Source organism: Nematolebias whitei, chromosome 4, assembly GCF_014905685.2.
Source record: "Nematolebias whitei isolate Nwh7 chromosome 4, NemWhi1, whole genome shotgun sequence".
NCBI classification, from domain to species: domain Eukaryota; kingdom Metazoa; phylum Chordata; class Actinopteri; order Cyprinodontiformes; family Rivulidae; genus Nematolebias; species Nematolebias whitei.
This window is the reverse complement of record NC_056501.1, coordinates 20,692,595-20,703,062: the sequence shown is the minus strand read 5'-3', so window position 1 is coordinate 20,703,062 and position 10,468 is coordinate 20,692,595. Positions and strand designations below refer to the sequence as shown.

At 36.4% G+C, this 10,468-nt stretch overlaps 1 protein-coding gene across 1 annotated transcript in view; it reads left to right on the top strand.

Moving 5' to 3' along the window:
• The window catches only part of pcdh2ac (protocadherin 2 alpha c), an 18,047-nt gene extending 8,213 nt beyond the window's left edge, over nt 1–9,834 (top strand). Inside the window, exons 3-4 of the mRNA XM_037675290.1 lie at nt 294–379; nt 8,897–9,834. Of these exons, the coding sequence (XP_037531218.1) occupies nt 294–379; nt 8,897–9,210 (400 nt within the window). The 3' untranslated portion in view covers nt 9,211–9,834. The remainder of the gene's footprint in view (nt 1–293; nt 380–8,896) is intronic.
• The last annotated feature ends 634 nt before the right edge of the window (nt 9,835–10,468 follow it).

Here is a 10,468-nt window from a genome sequence, read left to right as displayed (position 1 = left end):
TATATATATATATATATATATATATATATATATATATATATATATATATATACATACATACATACATACATACATACATACATACATACATACATACATACACACACACTGGTGTATATATATAATGTATAAGCCTTATGTAGTGTTAACATTGGGATAGCAAAGTGTATATTTTTGTACATTTAAACCAGTTATTTTTTTTTTTTTTTGTTGTTGTTTCTTTACATTTTGCATGGATCAAGAGGCCTTTTTTTGATTTTTCAACATTTTGATGTGTGTTTTTATTATTTCAGTTCAGTGCACATGGAAGAGTCCTCTGTCATGCAGGGAGCCCAGGGTGTCCTGGTACAGAACTGGCCCACTGCATCCAGTGCTGCTGGTAAGAGTTTGTCAAGATAATGTCAATTAAAACCTAATGCAACTGATTTAAAAGCTGGCTGTTGAAAATCAAACATGACAAGCATAGAAATACTCTGGATCTAAATGACTTAAAGAAGAGTTAGCGTATTGTTTAAAGAACCCAACAACTTCCACAACACAGTTTCACAGAGTAGAAAGTAAAACTATCCTTGTTCTGTAACTTCAGATTCCTCAAGAGCCTATAAAACTGCAAGAGAGGAATAACTGAGATATCACATACGACATCGCCTCAAACTATTCTTACCACTTTCCACTGCTGCAAGCAGAGGAAACGACACATGCTGCGTAGGTGGAGATAGATATCTCAGCTCTGTAGCAAAGAGATAGATTACAGAGAAAAGAGAAGGGAAGAGAGAAAAAAAAAGTATTTGATTAAATTACTAAACTGTTTGAGGCATAAATCAGTGAACAACAAAGAACAAACACTAGATATCAGATTTCAGAATATCGGCACTATTAAATGTGATCTGCTTTTAATGTTTTATGTTTTTGTCTTTTTTTAACAACAACAAACAACTATTAATATTGTCATTATTGATGTTAGCTCTCAAAAAAAAAAAAAAAGTTTTATTTACAGATAACATTTTAAACTAGTTTATCCACATGGGCCAGGATGTCTCCAACCCATCCCAAGAGTGTAAAACCTGTATTTTAACTCCTAGAAAGAGCTTTTTTTTTTTGACAGAAAACATTTACAGGCCTAAAAAACACATTCATTGTAAATAATAGTTATTGAATAACTGATCCAATATATTATATTTTAGTTTCAAAAGTGCAATCCAGTAGATTAAATTATAAATGTATAGCAGCTGCCAAGGTGGGTAAAACATGAGCTGAAGTGGGTATGATGTAGGCAGGCAGTGCAACAGTGCGCATTGCCTAGAATAACAATGCGTAAGTAATGCATACAGAAATAGGCTGATTTTCAAAAACTCTTCACCTAGAATACAGCATGGAAGCCTGCTAATCAGGTTGTTGCAGTAACTCAGAATTATGTGAGTCTGAAACAACAGATTAGTCAATTTTAATGAAATATTTAGTAACTTTTGAGTTACCATCAATACTTCAACTGTCACAACCCAGTGGGAAACATTTCCTGCATTCTGGTGTATTTTAACAGGTTGTTAAACATCTACATTTACCTACATAAGTAAACACTTGATTCAATAACTATTTTAGAGAGCTCGGCACAAGAAGTAGCGCTACGCTCGTGGCGTGCAATACAGACGGGCTAGCTAAGATGCTACAGACGTAGCACTCTGATTTACATTACACAACCTAATACATGTTTTGTACAAAACCAGTTTAGTATTGACTGATCAAAACAAACAAAGACTAAACTTGTGCAACCAGAAGTAACAACATTTATCTACATTTAAAACACACAAAAAGCACAACTACCTTTAAGCATGAACTTTTAATTTAACTATTAAGCATACAATGTATTTATGACAGAGAATGGAAGATTTACTTGCAGTTATCTTCGTACAGATGAACATGTGGCACTTCATGTTTATCACTGCCATTTTCAGCTGCTCATGAGGTCGGCCACAGGTCTTTATCATCTTTTACATTTTTGCAGAGTCGGTTTAGGTTGTGGAAATTGAATAAACTGTATTCCACCCTCTAAAGCAGGGCTATTCAATTAAACTGCTCAGGGGGGCACAGTTACTGAAAGCCAGCAGGTCAGGGACCGGACATTCAGCAGTTAAACTCATTATGTAAATAAACCAAGTTTTCCTATGTTTTTTTTTATTTTTTTTACTTTATTTTTCAGGAGGTGCCGAGTTAAAATTTAGAGGTGCTTGAGCACCCCCAAAAAGAAGCTAATATCGCCACTGCTTTACAATATTGGAAAATAGCTCAAGATGGATTGTCAGAACAGCAACAACGGAACAAAAACAAAACCTCTAAGACATTTGATATTTATTTTCAGACAAATTGTTACTTATTGGAGTTATACTGTGGCTTTCAGTGAGCTGGTGTAGCTCAGATCCATTTGAGAAAATTGTTATCGTCAATTACAATAATTTATATGAAATAATTTTTATGTTGACACGAGTTGTTTACTCAAAGCTGGCAATGCATTTACCCACATGTCACTCTTAAATCAGTATTAAAACACAAAAAAGAAACAAAGCCTTTAGTGAAAAAGATTTTAGATTATTTTAGTTCAATTGACTTATAAGTTCAATATACACTGAAGATGTTCAAGAAGCATGTGGACGCTCGACACTTCATTGAAACATGTTGTATTGATTTTATTTTATTTTGTTACCCAGTTGTAAAGACCCTCATACAGGCAACACAGTGTCATAGTATGCTGACATATGCGCTGCCCTTTAACAATATATTATAGGCTGCATAAACCGTATTAAAAAAAAAGAAATTTTAACAGTCAGTTGTTCTCATGGTGGTATGAAAATAGGGTCAAAAAGGATTCAAAATGAATTAGAAAATTATATGGTTTAAGCAGATAAGAATAAGGGGTCATTAGACACATACTATATATTATATTAGCTTATGGTAAACAGGTGACTGAAACCATTGTGCTGGACCAGTCTGGTGTCCATCTTAGACAAGACATAAACTATCCACACCCACAACTGTCTCCTCCTATCCACACTGACATGCACGCAGCCTCCTCCACCCTTCCATTGATTTTCCTTGGCTGAGGACTTGCAGCTTGTGGGCACTTTAGAACATGAGTGATAGAATGGTAGAGAGAAAAACAAAACAGCACGGATGATGGAGAGAACAGGACAGACAGCAGTGATGTCCTCAGGGCAGGTCAGTAAAAAGAAGACTGGCTTGTAAGGATGTGAGGTGGTCTCATCTGGCTGCCATCGTCATTAGAGGCAACATGCTGTGCACACGCTAAAACTGCTTCTAACATGAGGGCTGACCGTTCCCTTTTTTATATGAATGCTGTTCAAGATAAGAATCAAAATAAAACATGCAGGTTACATTAGCTTCATGGTAAATTTTAGGGTTGGATAAACAGTCATTCAGGACCAAGAATGTCAAATAAATTAAAACATGTATGTAGATCTACAGACAAGAGAATGGTTTGATCCTGTTCACTGCATCTGAGTGATGATAAACAAATGAGGCTATTGATTCACTGTGACCTGCCAGATCCCCACAAGTCACAGACTGTGCTACTTATACCACGTCCTCTAGTTTGTTTGTCATTTGTTCTTCTTTAGGTCACTTTCATTGAATTCATGTTTTCAGCTCTATTGCAGTTTACCTAGAGATTGCTGTCTCTTTTTATTGAGACACATGGGCTGACAACGCCCATGTTATTTATTTTTTTTTGTCCTCATGTAGAACCTGAATATTTGTGAGCTGGTAGTGAGTTGTGTGTTTATGTTGCTGCCCTATCCTGTATGCACCTTTCTTTGTCTTGCTGTGGCTCCAATGAATGAGTGTGTGTTTATGTGTGTGTGTTTTGTCTGTCTGTTCTGTGTCCTGCTCCTGCCATGCCAGATGGTGTGCAGCCCACGCCCAGATTAGCAGTCACATTAGTCAAATCATGGTTCAGTCTGGTTTCTAATTTACCCTTTCTTGCCTGTTCACCACTCCTTGTGTATTCTCCTAGATTGAAGGTCACTAATTGAATGAGAATTGTGCAAAACTTTAAAAAAAAAATACAAATAAAAAATAAAAAACCTGATAGGAACAGACAGGGGGAGGTTGATAAATTGTGAGGTAAAACATTCAAAATAAACAACAGCATAACCAGTAGGCATTTGGGTATTTAAGGCAACCTGAGTACATAAGAGTGAGTGACTGAGACAAGGCGTGTGTGAGGGGGTGGGGGGGGGGGGGGGGGGGGGGGGGGGGGGTGCTGTTGCTAAGGGAGAGTGGTTGGACCAGACATCGTGAAAGGAAGGGAAAGAAAATGCTCCCAGCATTATTCTCCATCAGCATAAGCACTGTCACCATGACTCCCACTAACATCCTACTGATTCACAAGAGGATGTTGTTTCCATGGCAACCATTAATGACCCCTGTTATTGGGCACATAGAGGGAGGGAGAGGGGGTGCAAACTTATGGCGTAGGGCAAAAGGTTCACAAAAAGAGGAAATGAGGGTGGTGGTGTGTGTGTGTGTGTGGTTGGGGGGGGGGGGGGGGTATTTAAACAGTAACATTAGATGAAATGTGAGGCACTCAAAATGTATGTTTTATATGTGAAAAGGCTGATAAGGACCAGGAGGTTGTGATGTAAAAAAACAAAGAAACAATAAAAAATAAAATGAGAAACATGTTTGCAGGGTGATAAATGAGGATTGAAGTTTCAAGGAGAGAAGGAGAAGAGAGGTGTCAGAAACCAGCAGTGACCTACATTCACTTGGGCGTTAGTCTATTGCAGATATGGATGTAGACTTATCTTTTTTTATTTTATTTTATTTTTTATTTTTTGCTTTGAAAAAGCATAGCAAACATACAGCAGACTGTGTAGAAGAGAATCATAAATAATTGGCAGCAAGTGCTTACTAACAAAATGTTGCTGTCTCAAAACACAATGAAATAAATTCATATTCAGTTCTTCCTTTTGTGGATTTATCTTTATTTTATTAAATTTGTATACACAAAGGTGTGAAATGGAAGGACATGTGACTTTAGAGTTGATTATTAATATTTTCAAGCTGCACACTTCAACTAAAAGCTGTGAAAATATTAATACATTTTGTGGTGCAATTATAAATGTAAGGTAGAGCAGTTTAGTATCAATCAGAGTCTTTGCTCACAATTTCAAAATCCATTCAGACCATCTGTTACCCGTTCTTGTCAGAATGTGTGTTTCCTTTATTAGCATGCTGATGCTTTGTTCCATCCTGTGCTGCCAATGTCTTTAAATATCATGCCAGTTCTCTCACTGTTTCTCTCACTCAAGATGAATCAATCTCTTCTCACAATTCGTTTTTTAACGTTGCAGCGACAACAGAGAAGATATTCTGTGCATACAAAGATTCAAGCACCCACATATGTGACTATGTAATACTGATCATAGATTATCTATCACTTTTTTTTCTACCATCTGGTCTAGCTGTGGACAAACAGCATTATGTAAAAAATAAAAATAAAAAAAATAAAACCATCTCCAAACAAATGCGTACATCACTGGATTGTCTAAAAACACTTACAAGTATTATATTTTTGCAGTTCACTACATCTTGCAGTTGGGAATATATAGTAATTTATGAAGGCACGCAGCTGAGTTCTTCACCAAATGGCCAAAGCAGTGAGTTTGTAACTTTTATTTTTTAGAAAAAAATATAAGCATGATCACAGAGTGCACAGCACACCAGCAGACAACTTCTTAGATCAGGTATAAAGACACACCTTGAGGATCTTTAAGTCTATTTCTTCTGTTCCCTCCCTCTCATTTTGCAATATAGCTGCATCTTTCTGGCTCCTCTTCTTCTCCCTCCTCCTCCTCAGTGAGTTATGCAATGCTGCACTGCAGTCTACTGTGATATTAGCCAAACAGGCTGATGGTGGGGCAAGAAAAGTAGATAAATTAAGAAGACGTGGCAACAATGGAGCTTGGGTGACTTGAGTGAGTGTGAAAACCTCAAGGGGAGCAAGCAGACAATGACACACAGAGGAGCGGGACTGATGACATCAGAGATCAAACTCACGAGGGCATGCAGGAAATTTCATAGGCTGTAAAGCAATGTAACTGATTGTTATTGCTTTGTTTAGGATTGCACACAGGGGAGCAGGGTTAAATAAGCTCCTGCTGTGAAGAGAGAAGTCATAACTATGAAACAGATAGCAGCTCTAATGTGCCTGATGGTTATCTTTGAAGGGAAAGCGATTTAAAACCCAATCACATTGGTGTTACCGTAAACATTGATGGGCATGATTAAGGCTTGTGTCAATAACTGGGAGGGAAGGGTGTTGGCTGATAACATTTTCACGCTGGATTAGACAAAAGGTCAAAGGAAATCAGAATAATCTGAAAAGGGAGGGAGGTGGTGGAAGAAAAAAAAAAGGAAAAGAGATGGTTCTGCCAGAGGAACAAGCGGCGGCATTAAAAGACCGTTACGAAAATGAAAAGCATTTGTGTGCAGATCACACTGCTGTTGGGAGAAAGGGATTTTATTAGTATCTGGGGAGTTGTAAACAAGAAGCTAAAAAGAAGATAAAGCAAGAAAATACATCAGTATACTTAAAATGTGTGTTTGTTAGATAGATGGGCAGAGTGCATATACTGTATATATGCACATACTATTATACTTACATCAAAGTTAAACACATTTTGACAAAAAAAAAAAAGTTTCATATTTTAAACAACACAAAACACTCTCCCTTTCCATATGCACTACTCTTTCCTGCTTATTCCGTTTCCATCTGTCTGCTTTCAGCATGACTCATCACTCTCTGGAGTATAATTATATTTATTGCTGCAACTTTGCACATAAGGCACCGCTGCCTAATCAATTTCTCACATTTACTTAGGTAATATTTTAGAAGCAAGAGGATGGGGCACATCAGAGCAAAGCCCTGCAAGCACTTCAGTATAGGTGATCTCATTTGTTTTACTGCTGCATCCATTTTGTTTTTGCTTCATATGTGCAGCAAAACCAGCTTCAAAGCTCAAGAGGAGTAAAATGAGGAGTTTTCCTTTGAGAAAATACTTTTATCTTCTAAATGAGTCTACATTTTCCCTGTCACTGCATTTAAATATCAAGAAAGCATTGTCTGGATTTAGCCTATCCTGCTGTAGAATCTCAGCTCTTCATTTCTACTATTAGTTAAATAAATTATTATTATTTCCTTTTTTTTTTTTAATTTGAGGAAAATCCATATGGAACAGCCCAAATGTGTGACACACTTTAAACACATATTGGTTGTATTTATTTATATATATATATATATATATATATATATATATATATATATATATATCAATTACATTTATGCAAATTGCAAGATTATACTTCTTAAAATCCCAGGAATTCCAAAAGATTGACTTAAAAGAGTTATCTGTTTCAGCATTTTGCAGTTTTGTGCCAAAACAATAAAATAGATACACAAAAACAAATAAATATTTCACACAATTACTAAACTGTTTTATTGTATATTAACATGGTTCTTGTACTGCTACATCTTTTTTTTTTTTTTTTTGTCCATTCGTATGTCCATTTAATGCATGATACCTAAAAGTAAACTAAATCTGATCTTTAGAAGTCTGATCTTGATTTGTAATTTAAAAAGTAAATAAAATAAAGTTAAAACATTACCAGAAGATGGACATATTTGCCCAGGGAAATGCTTGACGCCAGTTTTCTTTCATCATGCATGGTTTTCATCTGGTTGAATAGAGATGTCTTCTATTAATCTCCCCTTTGGTAAGAAAGCTTGGAGAAGGAACCATAGAAGCAAAAGGAAAATGTGAGGGAAAATGTGGCAAGTAGGTCAATGCTTTGAGGGATTTTTTATTTATTTTTTTTAATTCATGTTTGTAATCTTATGGACTCTGACACTGATTAATCCTTGGCGTATGGTCTAGATGCTTGTGTGTACCAACCAAAATACAGTTAATACCTGAAAATGACTAATAATTCCATGTTAGGTCTGTGTCCTTTAATTCTACCTTTTGTGCGAGATACATTTAACTTTGCTTATTTAAATGTGACTAAAAATCTGCAAACACAGTAAGAAGTGTTTGGTCACTGACAGTGTATGAGGTTTCATACAGCTAATATGCAGTTTGAAAGAATTGCAGTTTCTGCTTTATATTTAAAATGTGTCCTACTTAATTATGAAAAGTGTATTTTCTGTACACTAACATGAAAAAATGGAGTTTAAAAAACTAATCTGGATGCTCATTTTAGATATGATAGAGTCTAATTCATTGTCCCAACTCCTTTTTGAAATATTTACATTAAATTAAAAGTTTATCTTCTTATATTTGCCATTTTTGTTTCTGACAATGAAACATGGACTGTGGGAAATCAATCACTCATCTATTATCTTTTACCAAGGTCTTATTTTAGCAAAGTGTTTTTTTTTTCTCTAGAAATCCATGTTTCTGCATTTAAATATCTATCTATCTATATCTATATCTCTATATATATATAGTTGCAGCTTATTGCACAAATACAAGGTGAGATTGATTCCCAAAAAGCATTTGCTGTAAGCTTAAACATTGCAGTACAGTTGTGAGCTCTATATGATGATAATTTCTAAAAAGACTAAACAAATATAAACATATACAATATGTTTTACTTGTTGAAAGTATAGACAGTCTGTAGTTAAAATAAAATGAAAATGTATAAACTACAAATAGGGACTTAAAAGCATACATTTATTAAAATATATATCATTGGAACATTTTTTTATTATTATTAAATATGTACAAACACCACCTATGTGATCCTTTCAAAATAAATGGCACACCTTTTAAAAAACAATAATAAAGCAGTATTTGATTTTCCATTTTTATGTTTCTTACAGATGCTGAAGGAGGAGAGGTTTCGCCCCCGATGGGTGCCGGCATCGACAGCAACAGCTGGCACTTTCGTTACGGCCCCGGGGGCCCTGGTGCACCCCCACAACACCTGAAGCCCGGTGAGGTTCCTCCAGAAGCTTTCATCATTCCCGGCTCACCCGCCATAATATCTATCAGACAGAACCAGGGAGGAGAGGACGACAAGAGTGACTTCATCACCTTCGGCAAGAAAGAAGAGGCCAAGAAGAAGAAGAAGAAGAAGAAGGAGAAAGAGAAGAAAGACAAAAAGGATAAAGGGAAGGATGATGGTGATGAGTAAAGCAGGAAGAAATGAAAAAAAAAAAAAAGAGAATAGCAAAGAAGAAAAGGGCGTTGCTAAAACAGAGGTACCAACCAAAGTTCACTGGGCAAAAAGAGAATATATTACTTTACTACCTATAATCACTAACAATTTAAAGCTTTTACTCTTGATCCGGGTTATACCAATAATTAGTTTACCTTCATCTTGCCTTTATACAAGTAATGATACAACAAACAATATAATGATTGTTTATTTCTCTCCATGCCCCATGTGCCTATGCACCCCGAGCCAACTCATGTCATTATTTAGAAAAATAAAGTTCCACTCTTTGCCCTTGTGATGACTCGTTTCTCTTTTAACCCACTGGGCATGTTGGCACCTCTGTATTACCCCCACTCTAATGTGTAAAGCATCCTCTCATCGAGGCATACAATATTTTGGAACAAAACGAACTGTGCCAGCAAATAGGAAAAGAAGAAACACGAAGAAGACTGACACAGATGCATGCAGTCTGCAGCTGGACACGTTCTACTTGTAAATAGCACAGACAGGAGTCACCGAAACCAAGGCTTAATGACACTGCTGCAGAATCCCAGGTAATTACCAACAGTGTTCCCTGAAATTGCATTGAAACACATGCACACACACACTGAAACACCAACTCATAACCCATCATACAGTGGACACTGAAAGCACTTGAGACCTAACAAAGGAGGGAGAATTGACTAAAAGAAATGTGCCTAAACTGGACACTGCAAGCTCTTTGCCCTGCACAGTCACCTCTTATGTGCAAATGTGTGTCAGCTCTCTCGGGATGGAAGCAGATTCTTCTGCAGTCCCTCTGTATTTGCTCACTGCATTAAAACAACAAAGAGCTTCATCTCCTGTCAGAACATCGGATGAGAAGAGACCACTTGGGAATAAGAAAAATAAAAGGAAAATGCCTCACATTTTCCCAAATATCAGAGGGTGGAGTCCAGCTGAGCTGGCTGGAGACTCGGCATTGAGTTAGTGGACTCTCACGAAATGGTAAAGAATGGTAATATCACCTTTTCTTCTCCTCCTGATGCAGGGAAAAAAAAAGCCTGATGCTTTCTACTTTGAATGTTTGGTAGCAACCAATCCTTACCTGATACCTTGAGTTTACAAATGATCACCTGCTTGTACTTGCTCCAAGTTGCCACAATCTGAATTTTACCCAAATCACTTTTTTTTTCTTGTTACCCATCCCTCTGGTTGACTCATGTGACATTTTGTTTTCATGAATTTGTCTAAA